Raw genomic sequence first — 22,964 nt, forward strand, 5'->3', positions numbered from 1 at the left:
ATGATATTGTATTCCTTGTAGGAAAAAGTGCACTATTTCTAGTATTGGAAAATTGGGTTTGGTTCAATGGCGACTGCTGATAGGGAAGATTTGTCATGTTTATGCTGCCCTGAGAGAGAGGCTCAATGTCTCTCTGGAGGTTAAACAAAAGCTGCTTAGGTTCTCACTTTCTGTTCAGCTGGTTGACCCTCATTAGTATCAAAGCAGTTAGTTAGGCTGGAATTTCTGAATTCATTGCGGACAACCTTTGGCGATCTTGAATTAATAATGCAGATTTTAGATGGAAGTATTTACATGCTTTGTAAGTTTATATCATTATTATAAGTTCAGGTTTTGGTCTGTATAAGCTCTACAGCACTGGATTATTCTGTTTGTAAAGACACAAGATCCTATAGTAAATAAAAAACTGTGTTCTTTTCATCATAATAAAATATGTGCTTTTGACTTACTGAGAAGTCAGATATGGAAGCATGTGGGAGCAATATGTAAATGCCAGGCAAGCTGTTTATACTGGGATACGCTCCTGCATAATAATCATAATCCAATTCTAGCAGAAACCTTTTGAATTTAAAACATTGCAGAGTTACAGCAAAACAGAAAGAACCACAGCAAATATTGTAGTTGCTGATAGTGAAAAAGCTCAAATATGTTAGTTTAATTTTTTCCAAATCAGAGCTTTCCATAAGTTTAACACTATCCAGCAAAATCACTTTTAAACAATTTTATTGTGCTTTGGTGAGCTGCTCTGGATAAAAATGAGGGGGGTAAGATTTGCTTTTTCATATTTCTATTAGTATTGCTGAAAGAAGACTTTAGAACAGAAATGTGCAACCATTTTGTCTAAGAAAATTTGTATTGGAGGTTGTGGAGGAAGTGAATATTATTTTATGATTCCATTAAGTTAATGTTAGAGATTCTGTGCAGATTCATGATGTTGCACACTATATGTGTGTCTTAAAATTTAAAGAAAAATTCTCTGTTATTATTTATTTGGATGGTTAAATTCAGTACTTTGGCTGCACAAGAAAAAGCACATTTGCTTGTCTTAAATTATATTGCTTTCTTTGCCAGAATGTTAGTGTCTTTCATTTAGTCTCACAACAGAAAGCAGAGTTTCTAGAAAAGTGTGTCAAAATGAATAATATACTCTTGAGTACTCAATGTTAGCAGGATATCCAGGTGCACTTTTTATGTCTTCTTCCCAAATTTAGGATTCAATACTGTATACAAAAAAAAATATTTGTGGAGAGTGACTTATTGCTGGGAAGACTGGCGTTGGTATGAACAATGAGGCAACATCAAAGAGTTGTTGAGTGGGAAGTGAGTATCTTTGATCTCAGGTCAGTATCTCTTGTATTGCATTAGATCACTCTCTGTATCAGTCCCTGGTTCACTTTGGCTCAAACACGGAAATGTTTCTAATTATAACATAACTAAGGATCTGAATGTCTACTCTCCTTTTCTCAGTTTCCTAGACTTTCTATTTGCACCTATTAATGATTCAATTGTGTTTCTTTCTGGATGAGCCTGGTCTCAGAGAAATATCACAGGGAGGGTGAAGATGTCATAAGGGATTTGGAATATTTAGAGTTAGAAAAATATCACCTCTGTTTTTATCTCCTCTGTTTTGTCCAGATCTGCCTAAAAACCCTAATCCTGCAGCTTTGATTATGTTCAAGGATAACATCTAAAGGACAAAGCAGTGATGATTTTTGTGTTGCATGGGATGGAATGTTTTTCCATGACACAATTTCACCTTGATGCATACTGTTATCTTTCTCCATCTACACTAATAAAAAAGAAAGATGCAAATTGACCAAACCTTCGTGATGCCCACCAGCCAATCAGGAGTGAGTATGCAAATTAACCCAACAAAGATGGTGGGTTAATTTGCATACACAGGGGATGAGCGGAGGGGATAGGATGCTTGTGCCGTCACCATGGTGACAACACAGGCATTCTGCACCACCTCAGCCACTCTGGACCTCTGGGCAGTGTGGGTAGGTGGAAAGGTGGCTCCAGCTGGAGCAAAGGCAGTGCCAGCAGCCAGGAGAAGGAAGGCCCATTCTTGCACGAATCTTCGTGCATCAGGCTTCTAGTAGCTTTATAATTTTGAAAAAGAAAAGAATTTGAAAAAGGACAGACTTTTTCATTTAATATCTAAGAAACAAGTAGCTATTACTTTTGGAGGCAAGTGCACAAATTCAGTATCAACTATATATTAGCCATGTGAAAGTTTACTTAAACTTTGTGAGTCTGTCGCTTTATCATAAAATGGTTCTAGGATTAATGTGGCAGACAACATGTGCTCTCCACTTAACATCCACTCTCTCCTCCACTTTGTTAACTGAACCCCCAATTTTAGTACTTTGTATGAAGTGAAGCGCTGTTCCTGTAACTCAGGGATAAAACTTTATTAGTCTAGGCCAGTCATGACAATTTCACTGTCCTTGCTAGAGACTGATGATTGTCATGTGACACAAATCTGACCAATAAACTTTAACTGGCTATCAGTGGAAGGTTGCTAGAACATATTTTTTTCTTGATGAGGAACCCACGAAAGAAGGTTAAGGCAGCACATTGAAGAGGAAAGAGCAGGAGGATGAGAGGCATCTGGTTCACGGTGGTATTATCGAGGGGCTTAATCATTTAGTGTCAGAAATATCTTATCTCTGTGTGTCTGGTGTCTTGAGATAATAAACTCCTTCGGGTTGACACTGGCTGGGTTCTCTGACTTGTATCCCACATGTTTCTAGTGATTATAAACATTTCATTATTAATATAACTATAAGAATTAAATGAGAAAAAATACATAAAGCACTTGGCACATGACTTTTAATTAACTATTGCCTTTATTTTTAGTGTTCCAAGATCTTAGCATTGCTATGTGAGATGTTACTATTTTAAATGTGTGTGTGTGTGTGTGTATGTGTGTGTGTGTGTGTTTAATGAGGAACTCAATCTAAATGTAAAACTCTTAACTTTGCACACTTTATTACATTTTGGAGTATGTATTTGCTATAATGTTTAACTTGCTCTGGGATCAGATATTTTCTAAAATATTCTCTTGTGTGAATGAGAAATTTTGGGGGAAGTTAGATTCCTATGGATAGAGAATATCAGCTATAATTTATTAGTTTATTATACCTAAATTATCCAAAATAAAAATAAATACTAGGTAATAAAGAGGCACAATATTGTCACAAATGGTAGCCTCTAAGTGTCTTATAGGAAATAGGGACTATTTTCAATGAAGGGTTAGCAACCTTCCTTAGCTTCATTTCATCAGAAACGTTTTCTATATAATTAATATACATTTATTATATAAAAGTATGCAAACTATTTATTTCCTTTATAAGTTGATAAAGGAATGGAAAGTATACACATTTCCAGGGACCAGCTATAGAGATATATATATGGTCTAGTGATCATTTATGTACTTTATTTTATGAAATTTTAGTCTTGATAAAACTTGCTATTTGACAGAATACCTTGAACCTTTTATTTTCCTTAAGCATCCTACAATTTGATGACATTGCTCTTCCTGCTTTACAAATCCTACCTTTGACTTCATTGATTGTGCTTCAACTGGTGAATGGTAACTGTGAAGTGAACAATTTCCCACAAATTTCAAGTAAATAAGCAACTGGACACTGAAGCTGCAATTAACTTAGTTGTGTTTACTAACAGTAAATTCTTTGTACACAGTTGATGCTAATATTCAATAGACGTTTATTTAAGCTTAACATACTATATTAAACTTTCTTTCAAAAAGTTTTAATATAATCCAAACTGTCCTAAAATGGCATTGATTTGACTTTTATTATTTAAATGAAGGCTAATACTTCTAAGCCATGTCAGATTTTCTTTATATTTTTTAGAAACTTTATCTTAATAATAGACACCACTTTATGTGTAGTGGAATATTCCCAGTTGGAAAAAAAAAAGTTTGAATAAACTAGATATTGGTTAGAAGCCTCTAGAAGTATTGTACGCGAAATGGATTTTAACATGAACACAAAGGATTCAAGCATCAGCAATAGGCTTAGTTAAGGATAAATGAACAATGTACCAAAAATTGGCTTTACCACACCACTGAAAGCAATATTGGCAAGAAGAAAACATAAAGCAAACTTGTCATTTATGTATACTGGACAGATGCAAAACACTCGACAGGATATTCCTAAGCATACCCATATGTACAAATTTACATACACAGAATAACTATGAAGATATTTTTGCTTGCGGAAATAGCTTTTCAAAAAGAATTAGTTCTTTTTCTGAGAAGTATTCCCCTCCCTAATGAAAACTGCCTCAATGGGTGAGGACAGGGTGATAACAGATATAAAACAATGACTGGATCCAGAGAGAAGCTTAATTTCTCTTCCCTTTTGATGAATTTGCCTTCATAGAGAGCTTTTCCTATATCACTTCTACTTATATTCTCAAATGAATGGTATGTAAGCCCTGGCCCTTTCTCTGATAATCTCCACAAACTCCTCTGAGGAGCAAAATCTCACAGCACAGAAGATGTGATTACCATCATGTCAGGATTTCCACCACTTCAGACAATAGATGACTCTTCACAGCAATATGTCTCAAACTTTCATGTGCCTGTGAATCAGCCAATGATCTTGTTAAAATGCAGAATTTACTTGAGTAGGTCTGGGGTGCTGAGAGTCTGCATTTCTGACAAGCTTCCAGATAATGCCACACTGTTGCTCTATGGACCATACACTGTGTAGCAATGCTTGTAACTAAGAACTGAGACCCAACTCATTTGAGGCCTTACCACACTTCCAAGTCTCTCAAATCTCCTACCAGCAACTTTTGGAGGCTTAGTTTCTGCATCAGTATACCACCTCGAGGAGAAGGAATTTAAGTGAGTTTATAATAGTTCAGATGATTCATGCTGAGAACAACATTGCTGCCATCCACTCTAACTTTGTGATTTGGTTTCAAATTTTGACGAGGCTCCCAGTATATACACCAATTTTCAGAACATTAGACCTTAGGTGTCTACCTTATTCTCTCTGTTATAATCTCTAATTCCATAATCTGCCTGGCTCCAAAACCCTGAAGTCCTGAAAGGCATAGTAGCTTACCTGCATGCCTGGCATAGGGACTCAGTTGATTGCCCATTGCCAGACCCAAAGTCACCGGCTGGAAGTTGATGTACTACCTTTGGTAGGACATCCCAAATACTGATTGCTCAGGCAGACAAAACTGACCCAGCACCTGTCCCTGTCACTGTATGTCATGAACTCTAACTCTTCCTGGACCCCAGTGATACTGCCTCCTGGCGCCTGCACAACTATACCTCCAGGTGTGTTGCCCTCCTGTGGGCATTTATCCCCTCCCGTGTTGATCAGAATTCTACTAAAGTCTATTTCTATTTTACAAGTATAAGGAGAGTTTAGGATCCATTCTCATTTCCCAACTTTTGATCTTACGTTGATAATGTTGTTCCAATAAAGGGTTCATGTTGTTCAGTGATATTTCATTATTCTATTCTTGACTAGATTAGTGAATGGTATACAGGGAGAATAGCATAAAGAGATGCAGTATGGTTGATAAATGGTCAAATAGTGCTTTTATAAAATGAAAATCTTATTTGACAAGTTTTATCTTTTCTTGTCATTGCCAAGTATCATATCAAATTATATCCTTTTATCTTCCCAATACAGTGTGACATGGTATTAAAAAAAAGTTGATCTCATACTATTTGAGAACAGGCAAATACTAGGTGTGTATCCTACACCCAATATGAGATAATTAAACTTCCTTAACTGTGTTATTAGGTATGTTCCTATGGTTTTGAGTCTGGAGGTATACTTGGGCAGATCTGATAAATCTTTTCGAATTTTCTTCAGTGAATCAGCTAGTTTTCAGGGTCCTCATAGATCAGTGCTATTAGTTTTGTCAATTGTTTCAAAGGTGACCTTCACAAATCAAAACTAGAGAGAGCTGCATCTTCATAGCATTATATCTATATAAGCATCTAAAAGTGTTTTTCTTCAATGGATGGTAGGGAGGAAATAGACACACAGGGGCCAGGTAAAGGAAACTAAACTTTGTTGTACATTTACTGTGGGCCAATTCTGTGGAAAGCCCCCAATTTCAGGCAAATTTCATTTCATCACACTTTGCTTTATTGCACTTTGCAGATAGTACGTTTTCCTACAAGTCGAAGGTTTGTGGCAACTCTGTGTCATGCAAGATTATTAGCACCATTTTTCTAACAGGCTCAGATGATGATTAGCATTTTTTAGCAATAAATTACTTTTTAATTAAGTTATGTACATTTTTTTAAACATAATCCTCTTGCACACTTAATAAACTACAGTATCGTATAAAATAACTTTTATATGTGCTGGGAAACCACAAATTTTGTGTGACTCACTTTATTACACTATTCATATTATTGTGGTTGTCTGGAACTGAACCCACATTAGTTTTGAGGTATGCCTGTATTTAAATCTTACAAGAATTTGTAGAAGTGAATTATTATTATTCCCAGAGGATGAGACAGACTCAGGGAAGTTAAGTTATTTGTTCAGGATTACACAGCTACCAAGTGGTGGTACCTGCATTTATATGTGTGCTAGACTCGTGTAAAAAGTCAAGCTTTTTATTGTAAACAGTTCTAGAGTGTTGGGATTCCTTAACTTTACCAACCTTTGTCTGATAAAACTGTGGCTCTTATCTAATTTCCCAAGACACATAGCAATTATTTAGGCTTGTATGGACATGTGGAATCAAGCAGGACCATGAGTTCATTCTACAAGGCAATTCACAACAAATACTATGAGGAAAAATCATAATGTGAAATCAATCTACAAGAAGACTGTAACGTCCCATATTCTTTTGATAATGAGAAAGATGATAATATCTGATTGAAGTGAATATTTATTCTTCTACCTATTTTGTATTTCATATGCTCTAATAGCATAGCAATTAATTACTAAGAACTTTAAAACAAAATCCACACCTTTTTTTTTTTAGTCTTTAATTTTGTATTCCACCAACAAAAAACAAAACAAAACACTATTCTTTACATCTTGTAGAGACATACTTTTATATGTGCTGGAAAACCACAATCTTGTTTTATATTTCCCTTGTTCTTCAGTAGGAAAAGAAAACGTTAAAGATTTAGAATTGTAAAGCTTCATTTTCTTTAAAACAAAAGTAATAAAAATAAATGGCATGATAAAAGTGTTATTAAAGGTGATGGGATGTATTGCAAATGCCAGCTGGTATCTTTTCTCTAGGTTTAGCAATTGTCAGCCAATTTAGGCTCAAGTGGTAAAAGGAGCTTTGTGGGTAAAAATCAGGATGGAAGTAGCCAAGATTCTCCTCCAGGTCTTAGGATCACTGTGTTCTGGTGCCTAATATCAGAATGCCATAGTCCTCAAGAGGTGGAACCATCTCCATATCATTGGTAGATGAACTTCTCCTTCACTGGATATCTGAATCAATTCTCTGAATCAATTCTCCTTCACTGGATATCTGAGGAGTTGTTTGAAAGGCTCTACAACTTCTACCTGACTGTAAAATTTCAGAAGGGGAAAGTTCAATCAAATCACTATTAGCTGCAACCTGCAAGAGTTTATTGGTCTTTCTCCCCTAACAGAAACCCTTTCACAAATAGCAAAGGACATGGGAGAAAGTTTTTTCGGAATTTTCTTTTCAGGGCTACCAAATAAGGTATTATGAATTGCTGGAACTAATAAAAAATGCACAGGGAAGATTCATTTTCTATTCTGTCCTTTTTGAAAACATGTTTAAAAACAGAGTACTGTTATATACTAAGGACAAATCAAAGCACAATACTATCAAGTAGTCATACATTATTTCTCAGGGAGAGATTGGCAAGATAAACATGAAATGATATTTGATGAGGATGATAGCGTAAGTGAAAAATGCTATGCTCCATGAAATGATTCCAAGTTCTTCAAAGACTGACTCATAGAAAAACATTCTTTATGAATATACTAGAGACCCGGTGCATGAAATTTGTGCACAGGATGGGGGCGGGGGGTCCCTCAGCCCGGCCTGCACCCTCTCAAAATCCGGGACCCCTCAGGGGATGTCCGACTATTCCAGGATCATCCCAGGATCGGGCCTAAACTGGCAGTCAGACATCCCTCTTGCAATCTGGGACCGCTGGCCCCTAACTGCTTGCCTGCCAGCCTGATCACCCCTAACCACTCTGCCTGCCTGATTGCCACTAACCACTCTGCCTGCCTGCCTGATCGCCCCTAACAGCTCGCTGAGGGGTGGCCAGCCAGGGAGAGAGGCAGTGGCTGTTCTGGTCTCTAGGTGTTCTGGTTGTTCTGCCATTTTGGTCACTGAGCTTTTATTATATAGGATAATAATTTACAACCTATTTTAAATATTTCAGTAAGTTAATTGGAAGCTCTTTTGCATTGATTAATTCTGTTCAAGCTCACTGTCATAAATAAAAAAAAATTTAAATTAGTTTTACTTTTTAAAAATTAGGGAAAAGGTCCTCTGCATTAAGGTAATCATGTCCATTAGGGGGCGGGGGTTGACTTATCAAATCCACAAAGAAAACTCCCTAGAACCAATGGAATTAGATTATCTTTGAATTCTCACCCCAACTTTGAATAGTCACTAATTCATTTCTTTGCTCTTTTGGTGTTTGCAAAGGTGTTCACTAAAGCCTGAATTGATATAATTATTGGCTCAAATTGTTAGAGATCTGGGCCAGATGGCTGTGGGTTTCTGAAGTCCCAGTAGCTTGTGGTAGTTTTCCTAGTTTGCCTATAGGGTTTGGGGATCAGCAGTTTGAAAGGGCTACAAACTTGTAAAACAGTATTATTCATGGGGGCAGAATGTTCATCAGCGTGACCCAATACTAAATACATTCATTATAGGCATTTCTATTCTGCACAATTTGCCACACAGCACTGGTTTCTGGAGAGGGGAAGACAATGGCTTATAAATGCCTCTGAATGCCTGCAAACGAAGAGGAGTTCATGCTGAGACTCCTCTGCTTTCTTTTTGGGAAAGAACCTTCTTAGTGACTTTAGCTGAGCTCTGCTGAGAGTAAGCAAAGTGGAAAAATCAGAAAATTACTTTTCTTATACATGTTTCTGGGGGGCAAAATAGAGGGTGGGAGAAAATAAATGGAAAAAAGTGGCAGTGAGGTTATGTGAAACAGCAAATATGCAAGTGGATCAAGACAGCTGAGGAATAATGCAAGAGGTATGGGGGAAAAAAGCAGCAAGAATAGTGCCCTGATGATAAACTTAAAAGGAATTGCAGAGCAGAAAGAACATCATAAATAATCATATTTTCAAATAAGAATACCATCTCAGTTCCTGTGACCTGGATAGTGCACAGCCTCCCGTGATATTTCCTAGCATTTTGATGCACACAAAATGCAATTTTCAGCTCAGGCATTTTACATTTTCAATATAAACAAGCTTTGGGTTTAAAAAAAATATACTTATCTGAAAAGTGTTTTCATAAATAATGCATATTATTATAACAATTTGACTTGTAAACTATGGAGCCCCTGTGTGGTTCCCCCCTCCCCGCCCCCCCTCCCAGGATTCATTGTGAAGACCCATCTTGTATACATTACACCTTTTGGTAGGCATTGGCATGCTAAAGCATGAAATGTCTTTTACCCAAGATAAACAGGAGGATTTTTTTAAGTACAGGACAAAGAAATATCATAACCAATTTTGCCGAAACTCAAAGAAGTGATACAAGGTAGAAGTACATTGTTAATTAATTTGAAATCCTAAGGTGTTCCTTTAAGTCTTGCTAATCAAGAGTAAAAAATAACCCTTTTCTTATCTTCAAAGAATAAAGATGAAAGAAACACAGAGAATGAAACATCTCCATTGGTTCTGTTCCTTATAACACAGCCCTGAGACACTCTGCCTGTGCTCACAGAGAAGATCCAAGTAAAGGCGGGAGGGGGGGGGGGGGGCGCCGGGGGTGGTGGGGGGGGAGGGGAGAGGGGACAGAGAGGCGGGCTGAGAAGCATAATTAGAAGCAAGTTTTCAAATTTTATTAAATCCCTCCACCAACAAAATGCACTTAGAGGTATTGTAAGTTAAACCAGCACTTAAAGCCTATGAAAAGCAAGATGATTGCATGTTGGTGGAAGTAGAAAGCCAATTAAAGAAAACCAGAACCATTTAAAATGCCATATAAATACTGGCGACCAGAAGTTGATTTAAAGTTTTTTTTTTTTTTTTTTTTTTCTTCTTCTGTAATTTGTCTCCCCTTTGTCGCGGCACGCTCAGAGAAAGTGAATGCAGGGGATGGAAGGGAGGAGGGAGCGGGGAGGGAAGGCGAGGCGCAGGCTAGGAGCGGCTTCCCACCCTTCTCTCCTTCCCGCGCCCCCCGGCCTTCGCCTCCCTCCTCCGCGCCCCCTCCCCCTCCCGCCCCCCTCCCCTGCCGCCGCCGCCCTCGCTTCGGGGACTCCATCAGCTTCGGATTTGGAAGCTCGCTGATTGGCTGGAAGCGGTTCAACACACGCCGGGCCAGAGCGCTTTGTCTGAGTTGAAGTGAAGTTGTGCAGGTTTTAGACCGGAGTCAGCAATCAGGGCTGTTTAGTCTGCAGCCGAGCCGAGCAAGGGAGGAAGGATCGCCGGGGAAGGACCCGCCGCGGACGCCGCCGCCACCCCGCCCCGGATGGATTCGGAAGACGCGCCGGGAAAGCCGCGGGGGTGACAGTCGGATTCCGCCGGCCCCGCGGACAGCCAGCCGGCCCGCCCGCCCGCCCGCCCGCCCAGCAAAGGCGAGCGCTGGACCCCGCGCCGACCGTCTCGGGAAGTCGTGACACGGTGTGTATGAAACAAAAGTTTGCGAGCCGTTTAGTGGCTGCTGTGCTATTAAGAGCCGCTTCCCAGTTCCAAGTACCAAATGTCGCTTAGCTGTTAAGTTGCCAAAGGAAGTTGGGGGAATTGCTTTGCTGTTTTAACTTGCGTGGCGAAAGGAACCTCGGAAACTGATCTGTGTGCCGGGTGAATGCCAAAATGCACTCTAGGCTTGTGTTTGCACTCCTGGTGGTGTCCTTCCACCCCGAGGTGCTGGGCAAGAACTTGAAATACAGGATTTATGAGGAGCAGAGGGTTGGATCCGTAATTGCAAGACTATCCGAGGATGTGGCTGATGTGTTAGCGAAGCTACCGTATCCTTACGTGCGATTTCGAGCCATGCAGAGGGGAAATTCGCCTCTGCTGGTAGTGAACGAGGACACCGGGGAAATCAGCATAGGGGCGAAAATTGACCGGGAGCAGCTGTGCCAGAAAAACTTGAATTGTTCCATAGAGTTTGATGTGATCACCCTACCCACTGAGCATCTGCAGCTTTTCCATATTGAGGTTGAAGTGCTGGATATCAATGACAATGCTCCCCAGTTTTCAAGACCTCTCATTCCTATTGAGATATCAGAGAGTGCAGCGGTTGGCACTCGGATCCCTCTGGACAGTGCATTTGATCCAGATGTTGGGGAAAATTCCCTCCACACGTACTCTCTCTCGGCCAATGAATTTTTCAGTATTGAGGTCCGGACCAGGACAGATGGAGCCAAGTATGCAGAACTCATAGTGGTCAGAGAGCTGGATCGGGAGCTGAAGTCCAGCTATGAGCTCCAGCTCACTGCCTCAGATATGGGGGTGCCTCAGAGGTCCGGCTCGTCCATCCTAAAAATCAGCATTTCGGACTCCAATGACAACAGCCCTGTTTTTGAGCAGCAGTCTTATATAATACAACTCTTAGAAAACTCCCCCGTTGGCACTTTGCTCCTAGATCTGAATGCCACTGATCCAGATGAGGGCGCCAATGGGAAAATTGTATATTCCTTCAGCAGTCATGTGTCTCCCAAAATTATAGAGACTTTTAAAATTGATTCAGAAAGAGGACATTTGACTCTTTTCAAGCAAGTGGATTATGAAATTACCAAATCCTATGAGATTGACGTTCAGGCTCAAGATCTGGGTCCAAATTCAATTCCAGCTCATTGCAAAATTGTAATTAAGGTTGTGGATGTTAATGACAATAAGCCTGAAATTAACATAAATCTCATGTCCCCTGGGAAAGAAGAAATATCTTATATTTTTGAAGGGGATCCTGTTGATTCATTTGTTGCATTGGTCAGGGTTCAGGACAAGGATTCTGGGCTGAATGGAGAAGTAGTTTGCAAGCTTCATGGACATGGTCACTTTAAACTTCAGCAGAGTTATGAAAACAACTATTTAATCTTGACCAATGCCACACTGGATAGAGAAAAGAGATCTGAATACAGTTTGACTGTAATTGCTGAGGACAAGGGGACGCCCAGTCTCTCTACAGTAAAACATTTTACTGTTCAAATCAGTGATATAAATGACAATCCACCCCACTTCCAGAGAAGTCGATATGAATTAGCGATCTCCGAGAATAACTCGCCAGGGGCATTTATCACCACTGTTACAGCCACAGATCCTGATCTTGGAGAAAATGGGCAAGTTACATATACTATTTTGGAGAGTTTTATCCTGGGAAGTTCCATAACTACATATGTTACCATTGACCCATCTAATGGAGGCATCTATGCCCTCAGAAACTTTGATCATGAAGAAGTGAGTCAGATAACATTTGTGGTTGAAGCAAGAGATGGAGGGAGTCCGAAGCAACTTGTAAGCAATACTACAGTTGTGCTCACCATCATTGATGAAAATGACAATGTCCCTGTGGTCATAGGGCCCACACTGCGCAATAATACTGCAGAAATCTCCATCCCCAAAGGGGCCGAAAGTGGCTTTCATGTCACAAGAATAAGGGCAATTGACCGAGATTCTGGTGTGAATGCTGAACTCAGCTGCTCCATAGTAGCAGGCAATGAGGAGAATATCTTTATAATTGATCCACGATCATGTGACATCCATACAAATGTGAGCATGGATTCTGTTCCCTCCACAGAATGGGAACTCTCAGTCATCATCCAGGACAAAGGCAATCCTCAGCTGCATACCAAAGTCCTTCTGAAGTGTATGATCCTTAAATATGCAGAATCAGTGACAAGTACAGCAAAGACCCCAGCAAGCCAGGAATCTTTGGATGTCTCCATGATTATAATTATTTCCTTAGGAGCAATTTGTGCAGTGTTGTTGGTTATTATGGTGCTGTTTGCAACTAGGTGCAACCGAGAAAAGAAAGACACGAGATCCTACAACTGCAGGGTAGCAGAATCAACTTACCAGCACCACCCCAAAAGACCATCCAGGCAGATTCACAAAGGGGACATTACATTGGTGCCTACCATCAATGGCACCCTACCTATCAGATCTCATCACAGGTCGTCTCCATCCTCATCTCCTACCTTAGAAAGAGGGCAAATGGGCAGCCGGCAGAGTCACAACAGTCACCAGTCCCTCAACAGTTTGGTGACAATCTCATCGAACCACGTGCCAGAAAATTTCTCATTAGAACTCACCCATGCCACTCCGGCTGTTGAGGTAAGATCATACACTGCACCAATTCACTGACAAAGTAGCTGCTAGTGCACAGAAGTTGTGTTAAGTGTTAGTTCTGGAGTGTTTCCTTTAAGAAATAACAATACTAACAATATGCAAATTAAGTAGGATACAAGTTTCATTATGCATATGTAGTAAGTACACACACCTGAGCATACTGTTTCAAGTTTTCCTTAAAGAATTTACTTGCATGTATAATATTGAAAAATAAATGAAGCTCACAAAGGACTGATTAGAATCCCCATACTTCCAAGATTAAGATACTGGAAGCAAAAAATAAATGGACTTGCTTTATTGTCATAGGTGTGGTCTCTACTAAAAAAAAAAAAAAAGCCCAAACAAAAACCTGAGTTGACATTTTTTCTGACATTATTTTAACTGCATGTGTTAGAATGTTGTATGTTAGAGTGTTTTCTATGCATTTTTATAACTGATCACTTTAAGCTGAACTATAAAGGAAATAGACCTGTAATTTATAAAGGAGTCTTCTTTCAAAAAGAAACCTGTTGTGTTAGATCATTCAAATCTCTCTGGGATGTATTCAGTTATATCAGGTGGCTTGCTGCAGAGTCGGCCACAGCTCAGCACATGTAAGTGTTTAAAAGGGAGAGGGCATGTTCATTGTTTTTCCTTGCTGAAAGCTTGTGAGTATTGGGGGTTTGTTTCCAGGAATCAGTTCTGTCTATTTGGTTTCCAGCAGGTCTCCCAGCTTCTTTCAATGCTTCACCAGGGGCAATATCAGCCAAGGCCAAGTTTTCGAGGAAACAAATACTCTAGGAGCTATAGGTATGCATTACCCTTGTGTTGCCTATTAAGTGTCAAATAACACGGATGCTAAAGAATACAAACTGTACATCCCCTGATTTATCTTTCTAGATATGCCCTTCAGGACATGGACAAATTTAGCTTGAAAGACAGTGGCCGTGGTGACAGTGAAGCAGGAGACAGTGATTATGATTTGGGGCGAGATTCTCCAATCGATAGGCTGCTGGGCGAAGGATTCAGTGACCTGTTTCTCACAGACGGGAGAATCCCAGCAGGTAAGGGGGCAGTGGCAGATAAATCCTTATTCTCACATCTGTTGTACCAGCGAGGTGAACAATTTCTCCCGTGCTTATATTCTCTTTGTCCTTTGCACTGAGTCTCTGTAATCGGCACACTATTAGCCATGAACACAGACTGAAACACTTCGAAGTTATTTTCTTAAAATTCATGTGAAGCAGTTGGTAGAGAAGGAGTAAGTATGGAAGCTTAACAAGACAAGGAGAAGAGCGTGGGCAGAGAGGGATAGAAAACCACACTGCTTTCCTCCTTTTCCTACCCCATCCAATACTGTTCAGAGGACACTCTTGGGCAACTCTCTATAAAATGATGGGGTGGCTGTTTTCATTGAGACAGCCTGTTTTGGTGCATGGTGGTGAGCTGGACTATAATTTGGAGGACACATTTCCTGGGATGGGAACCAACTCACGAAAATCAGAGATTAAAATATACTAGGAAATGGTATACTTTCCTCACTAAAAATAGGAGAGAGACTACATCTTTGTAGGTGGTATGCACAGAATATTTTTCACCACCTTTCATTTTATGTCTACACTGGCGTGCAAGAGAAACAGGAATCCAAGAGAGGAATTGATAAGTATACAGCTGGATGGAGGAAATCCTAGTAAGTTATGAGCCACTTTCTCCTTAGCATCCCTTCTCTCTAATTGTGCAGTAGCAACTCTCTGAACCAACTGGGTAAATACTGTCATTGAAGCAACCCTGTGACTAAAGACTGTAATATTAAATCAACTCCTAGGAACACACAGATGTTCCTTTGGCTACATATGCTTCTAAATTCTACTGAGTGTTGATCTAGTGACTTCTATTTGGTAAAGGAAAGGCAAAAGAAAACTACATTACCCATCTGAGTTCCATAAGACATCTATTTTCTAAATACTGTATAGTTCAGTAAGAGTTTTGGGACTAGACATGGGGAGCTTCAGAGAGCCACAGAAATTCAAGCAAAATTAGTGAATAGAAACTCTAGCTCTCATGGTTATTGTAGTAGTGGTAGCAGTAGTTGTAGGAGCATTAATATCAGTCACAGCAGTCACAGTAGTAGTTGCCAGTGATGTCCCAATGCTTACTCCAGATCCATAGGTGTTCTACACTTGCTCTGCTTCTCCCAACACTTGGACATAGGAATTAGTAACAGTAGTTCATTGTCATTACGTTAATAGGTACTGCATTTCTGGCAGGATGGATGTATGGAAAGGACTTCTAGTTACATACGGTGCTACATGAGAGCCCATGTTTGCCCAGGTGTCTTTGTTGTTGTTTTTTTAATTCATAGATTCCCTTGACCAACTTAAAGAGAAAGCTCTGGAAATATAGTGGGATATATATGGCTTCAGACAACTTGCTAAAAGAGAATCAGCTTTATTATTCTTACCCATGAGATGGATGGATGGATGGATGTGTGTATGTGTGTGTGTGTGTGTGTGTGTGTGTGTATGAAATGGCTGAATTTCCATGATTTTATGACACTGACAGAACTCTAATTTTGAATATTTTGATTTACCAAATTGCATTATTTCATAAGGCATAAAAGTAACTTCATGGGCATAATGTCAATATTTCCTTATGTGTTATTTTTTAATTATATGAAGTCCATTCATTGAAATTTTAATTTAGCAGCATAGTTAAAAAGAGAATAACGACCCCTACTTATATAACTTAGCCATTTGGGGGCCTAAATGCTGCCTAAAGTCTTTTTAAATTCTGAAATTGTGTGATTCTAATACCTAACCATGGTCTAACTTAAAAAAAAAAAAAAAGATCAATACTTCTCTTTCGCTCTTTCCTGTATTTTCAAAGTTACCAACACCAGGTATGTTCATGACAGAAGTGTTATCTAATGTTTGAGTTAAAAAAATAAAATAAAAATAAATGTTAAAGAATAAAGACATTGGAGGAACAATAGGTAGATATAAAGCCTAGATATTAGTGAGTTTTGTATAGTGACTGACTTTAGACCTCTTGTAAGTTTACATTTCTTTTCAAAGTTAATGGCTCACTTTTATATTATCATTAATAATACCACTTAATGTATAGGTAGCCTTTAAGAAACAATTCCATATTTACACAATCATACTAATCCAGGTGTGTAGTGGAAGAGCTATATTGCTGGTGTATGGCGTTGTATGACAACTGATTGTGTTACAGTAGATACATTTCTGCATGCCTAGCTACCTGCCTCCCTGTGGGGTGTGGTGGCAGGTATAGAGTGTCAGGATTTCACCAATGATACATAAATCTGTTTTAAGCTTTACTCATGTTTGGCTAGTAGGGAAAGAATATTAAGTATCATACAGAGATAACCTGCATATTAAGTATCATACAGAGATAACCATCCTTTCATTATGACCATCTTCCTGATGATACTTCACCAATTTTCTGGTTAATTATTCACCCCAAAAGCTTCTGCCAGCACATTCGGGTATAAAACTTATTTCTTATGAACTTATATTCCCAGGAAATATCCGAAGTAGGAAAAAAGTAAGTCCACTTCTGAATGCCATTAACAGAAATCAGTGCAGTTTTGAAAGCATGTGTATTTTTAGGCCTTAAGTGTCTTATTTCAACATTTTTTTCTGCATTAAACTGTGATCAAATATAGATCATGTTATGTTGTATTGCCTGCCAACAGGGTCATTTCTGGTCATTCTTTCTATTAATTCCCACAGACACATCCTGCATTCTGAGCAGTAAAATCAGCGTACATTTTTGTCTGTTAGCTCATGTTTGTCAACGTATTTTCTTCCTTATTCATTCAACTTTGAACTACCATACTATTCATGTTCCTGCAAAATCTCCATTTCCCCAGTGTATTATTTGCACCAGGGTGATTTATAAAGGCTTTTGATTTTGTGATGCTCCATTCTGGTTGAGCCTATTCCACTTTTCACCAATCTGCCCTCAATGATTATTGAATTCAAACAGTCCTTTTTAATTCTGAGTTCTCTTCATTTTCATGGCTGGTATCCTAGTTCTGACCTTTCCGCATGTCTGAGTTACTGTGCAAGCATATGAACTGATATTCTCGCTTTAGTAACTCCTCCCTTTGCTAAATCTTTCATAGAGTTTGAACACCTTTTCCATAACATTTTAACTTATATTTTTGGTTCAAAATCAATAATTGACTTTTTTGCCCAGCAACCTCTATGAAACCTACTTATCTTGGCATTCTAAGGTCAGTGAAATCCACTCCTGGTTTACTAACTCTCAAGTTTGGCTTTTCAGGGTGTCTTGCAATAGGTAGGGCCATCTCTTAGTATAAGACACCAATCCTTCGCTCATGGGCTTTTCTACCTAAAACACTGGCTTCTCTTCACTTTGCCTATCATCTCTCAAATTTTGTTTCATGTTTCTCTTTAACGACTTGAACCTCCATGTCCACTATTTTTTCTTCTCTTGACATGCTCTCAGCATCGTATTTTGGCACTCTAATTGGACATTTAGGGCCCTGTTTGCTACCCTTGACTCAGAACTACATCTGAAACCATGTAAGGACACATGGGAGAGGCTCCTAATGAAGAACTGATTGATCACTCACGAATGGCTTGGAAGAAGTTAGGCACACGTTTTTTCTTCCACTATTTGATGCTTACCTCCTGCCCTATCTATAAGGTTCGTACAGTACAGTGATAAAATTGATATTCATATGTGGGAAAGAAGAGTTCTGTTTGCCTCACGTCCTCCCCTCCCCAGGGGAAATTGCACTGCCTGGCAAAGCTTTAAAGGAAGGACAGAGAGATCAGCCACTTACACCACTTGCCAACAAGTCCTATTCATTGGGCATAGTATGGAACCTCTGTAGCACTGAATTACGTGTGCACTGAAAATGTTTCAAATAACTGAGTCTCCAGGGAAAATACTGAAAATGTCAGGGGAACTGAAAAATGCCCACTTCCGCAACCCTGCCCTTCCACCTCCATTATTTTTTTTGCCATCTCTTCCTCCATGAAATTTTCTTTATCAATTTTTCATATTTTCTGAATTTTTAAATTTGTGTTGATGTACTATTTTAGAATTAAAGCCCCATTTATTGTGAAGTTGTAAAATAGCATTCCCTATTTTAAAAAAACACACCCTGTGACCAAAGTAATTTGTAAACATGAACTATCATTTTAAACACCCAGGTTGTATTCAGGTTTCTAGAAATCTGCTCATGCTCAGGATTCTTAGAAGCCTGTGTAATTTTTATCTCCTTTGTCATTAAACATTAAAATAAAATAAAGTCAATCAAATAATTAAGCCCTTCCCACAGAGTTAAAGGCCAGAAAAATAAATGAAAGGTGTCATCAGGCCTGTTTACCTTCTTTGTAACAGGATGTGAATAAGACAACATAGACAAGTCTCCTTTCCATTTTCAGAGACCTGGGGAATGAAGAAAACATTTCATTACCACTGCTTGGAAAAGCTCACTGCTGTTAAAGTATTCCAGTTACTTTCAGCTCCTTTTGGTTTGCCCGCATTAATTGCTGAACAATAGTTGATATTTTCAAGTTGCAATAATGCATGAGGTTAGCACACCTAAACATGCTTTTATTCTTAAATCATCCTTCCTCATTTAAGCAACTTTTCTTCATAGCAAAGTTACACAAGGATTCTCAATGTTCGGCCTCCTTCTCATGGCCCACATTGACTCCTATGGAATCAGTATTCATACTATCTCTGCATTTTCTTTACTTCCTTTGTATTTTCAGCTTTTTTAGCAATCACACATTTTTTCTCACTCACAATACTTGCTCTTATTTTCCTGGATAAATATCCAGAAGTGGGATTGATGTATAATATGGTAGTCCTATTTTTAATTTTTTGGCATACCACCACTGTTTCTCACAGTGACTGCACCATTTTTGCATTTCCAACACAGTGTACAGGCGTTCAATCTCTCCTCATCCTCACCAGTACTTGCCATTTTTGTTTTTTATAACAGCCATCCTGATAGGTTTGAGGTGAAATGTCATTGTGGTTTTGAGTTGCATTCCCATGATGATTAGAAAATGTGTAGTGAATGCTTATTCTCTGCAGACACTTTACCCAGTAATAAGGATACAGCAATAAACACAATAGGCAACTTGCTTCCTCTGACAAGGTATTTGGCATTGTTCAAGAGTCATCCTTTCTAGCAAAAATTTCACAGGAAGAGAAATATTTCTTACGTAGCCAAATCTATAGAATCATTTCTAAATATGTAGGTATGGCTGATAATGGTCCAGTTTTCATTCAAATCTAAGAAAATTACTTTAGATCTTCTGCATTCTGTCATTTGCTTTAAAATGAAAATTGTGATATTAAAGAGACCTTATTGTCACTGTAAGAGACAGATGATTTTTAGACTATAATTGACATCTTCATATTTCCTGGTTGTTATGTAGTTTAGTTATTGTATTTTCCAAATTTAGAGATTTTTCTCCTCTTTATTTTTCTGCTTTTCTCATCATCTATTCTTTCTATGAGTGTGGTCACTCACATTCCAATAGGACATCATAACAACTGGAAGAACTAATCAGTGGAGTTTTCATATTCTTCATCCTTTGATGACTTTTCCATCTATTTGATTTTCAAACCAGATGCCTGGTAGTTGCACATAATTTGCACTGCTATTTTAAATAAAAAGTCAATAAATAATCCAGAATACATTTAAGAGAGATCAATAATATAATGACCTGATAACTCACTATCTTCTTGATGCTTGCATTATAAGTAAAGTAGGTCGGATATACCTCACTACCTAAAGAGCTACTCAAAGGTATTACTTGAGGATTATCGGGTTGCATTATGAAGTTATGGATTTCACCTTACAGCTCTGGTGTTCTTTAGAATTTATGTTCAGCAAATATTTCGTCACCCACACCTTTTCAGTCATTCTCATGTATAAGTTATCAATCCATTTTCTCATTACTTGAGTAGCAGAAATGATATTCCTGAGAAACAGGACTCATAATCTTCCTTTTCTTATTTGATGAGCAAGAAAAAAATATATATGCTGGGTCCATAAAACTAGCATTCAAATCAAAACCATAATTATAGTTCATCTAATGTGTAAAATAATGGCTTGATATCAGGGTAGCAATTTAAACTGTCTCATTCTATTTTTTTTTAAAGTGAAAAACATTTTTCCAACATTTTGAGTGATAGTAAGTGTACTCATGAATCCCCATTGTTTTCCTTGAGAGCAGCCATGAGGCTGTGCACGGAGGAGTGCAGGGTCCTGGGACACTCTGACCAGTGCTGGATGCCACCTCTGCCCTCACCATCCTCTGACTATAGGAGCAACATGTTCATTCCAGGGGAAGAATTCCCAGCGCAGCCCCAGCAGCAGCATCCGCACCAGGGTCTTGAGGATGACACCCAGCCTGCGGAGTCCGGTGAGAAGAAGAAGAGTTTTTCCACCTTTGGGAAGGACTCCCCCAAAGAGGAGGACCCTGGGGACAAAGGCACGTCATCTCTGCTCTCAGAAATGAGCAGTGTGTTCCAGCGTCTCTTACCCCCTTCCCTGGACACCTATTCTGAGGCCAGTGAGGTGGATAGGTCCAACTCTCTGGAACGTCGGAAGGGACCTCTGCCAGCCAAGACTGGGGGCTACCCACAGGGTGTGGCAGCCTGGGCGGCCAGTACGCATTTTCAAAATCCCACCACCAACTCTGGGCCCCCCCTGGGAACCCACTCCAGTGTGCAGCCATCTGCTAAATGGCTGCCGGCCATGGAGGAGATCCCCGAAAACTATGAAGAAGATGATTTTGACAATGTGCTCAACCACCTCAACGATGGGAAGCATGAACTCATGGATGCCAGTGAGCTAGTGGCTGAGATTAACAAGCTGCTTCAGGATGTCCGCCAGAGCTAGGAGATTTGGGCCAAGTGTTTTGGTTTCCAGGTACATGGAAGTAGGGGACAGAGAAAACCCTGAGAGAACTGGCATTGCCAAATTGTTGCATTTATCATAAATGTGTCTGTGTATATTGAATATTAAATACTGTATTTTCGTATGTACACAATGCAAGTGTGATGATTTCAATCTGTATTTTAAAAATACATTTGTACCTTATATTTATGTGTAATTTAACAGACAAATTTTATTTTTTTACTCCCATGACAAACATGTCTTTCCTAATCACGTAGAAAGTAGCCACTGTTCAATTCTGATATACTATTCAACCATAAAGTATACAGGCACTGCTTAGATTAGTTACGTTGGGGAAGAAATTGTTATGCCGTAGGAACAACCCCACTAAAGCATTATAGAATTCTTACTTCTATTAAGTGATCCAACTTTTTTCAATACTTTTTATAATTAAGCATCAATAAAGATGTTAAACTTTTATTACTGTTGTTGTTATTATTTTTACTGTTCTCTGCTAGTTCTGGTAGTTCAATTCTCACAGCAAAATTGAAACATGAGGTGAAATGTTATTTCAGAACTAGGCAGTCTCTTTCACAGTCAATAATGAAAATAGGACCAGAGTCAATTTTTCCTAACTCTCAGGCCCCTGCTATTCCAGGAGATCACACCGGCTTGTTCTTGAGAATATTTCTCCTAAAGTATTATTGTCTATTTATAATCAAGGTAAACAATGAATTTCATTTCATCCTCAAGAGATGTGCTCCAAGGAAATGGACTCTGTCCTTTAAATGGATAACAGTATGTATTCTAACAGCATGAAGTATTAATGGACAAAGGCAATTATGTCAGTATCCCTCCTGGGGTAGTAAATATAATTGATTTATGCTGAAACTGCTCTATTTGAATCTTCCCCTCTCCGTTCACAATACTTGAACATTTTTATCTTTGCAATGTTGTTGTTGTTGTGTTGTGTTTTTTTTTTTTTTTGCTATAGTAGCCACTTTTAGCTTTTGTCTCCAGTGCATGATCTCATATTTTTGCTTTTATATTTAGTATAAGAACGTTTATAAAATTACATTTTTGCTATTGCAATTCTGTTTTATTTGTTGTGTGACAAATGGCAAATTATTTATTGTGCTGTTATCTCTCTGTGTGGAATGCTTTGGTAAAAGAGATCGTGATTATGATTGTTCTCATTTATGACCAGGTTTCTATTAGTGTTATTTCTATGAATACACCATCTTGATTGTACTCTCCAGAAAATATTACTGTCAATGAAAATAGAAGAAAAAAAAAATAAAGTAAAGCTAAAGAACTGTCCATAAATCAGAGTCCTATTCCTATATATATATATATATATATATATATATATATATATATATATGTTCAAAAGCTTTGCAGGAAGCATATCCTTCATGAGAAGATAATTCAGTGTTAGGTTTTGAATAATATGCAGGGAACATTCAGCCCGCGGGTGTGTCTCAGTGGTTAAGTTCGACCCATGAACCAGGAGGCCAGGGCACATGCCTAGGTTGCGGGCTTAATCCCCAGTAGGGGGCATACAA

At 38.8% G+C, this 22,964-nt stretch overlaps 1 protein-coding gene across 1 annotated transcript; it reads left to right on the forward strand.

Annotated features, from left to right (window-relative positions):
• Positions 1-11,003: 11,003 nt before the first annotated feature.
• Positions 11,004-21,846, forward strand: PCDH18 (protocadherin 18; the record flags this gene model as incomplete). The annotated part of the gene is made up of 4 exons (XM_008143547.3): positions 11,004-13,484; positions 14,203-14,288; positions 14,379-14,542; positions 20,735-21,846. Coding segments are annotated over 4 exons (3,399 nt in total), but the record flags the coding sequence as incomplete, so codon positions are not given.
• Between the last annotated feature and the right edge of the window lie 1,118 nt (positions 21,847-22,964).

Source organism: Eptesicus fuscus, chromosome 6, assembly GCF_027574615.1.
Source record: "Eptesicus fuscus isolate TK198812 chromosome 6, DD_ASM_mEF_20220401, whole genome shotgun sequence".
NCBI lineage: Eukaryota > Metazoa > Chordata > Mammalia > Chiroptera > Vespertilionidae > Eptesicus > Eptesicus fuscus.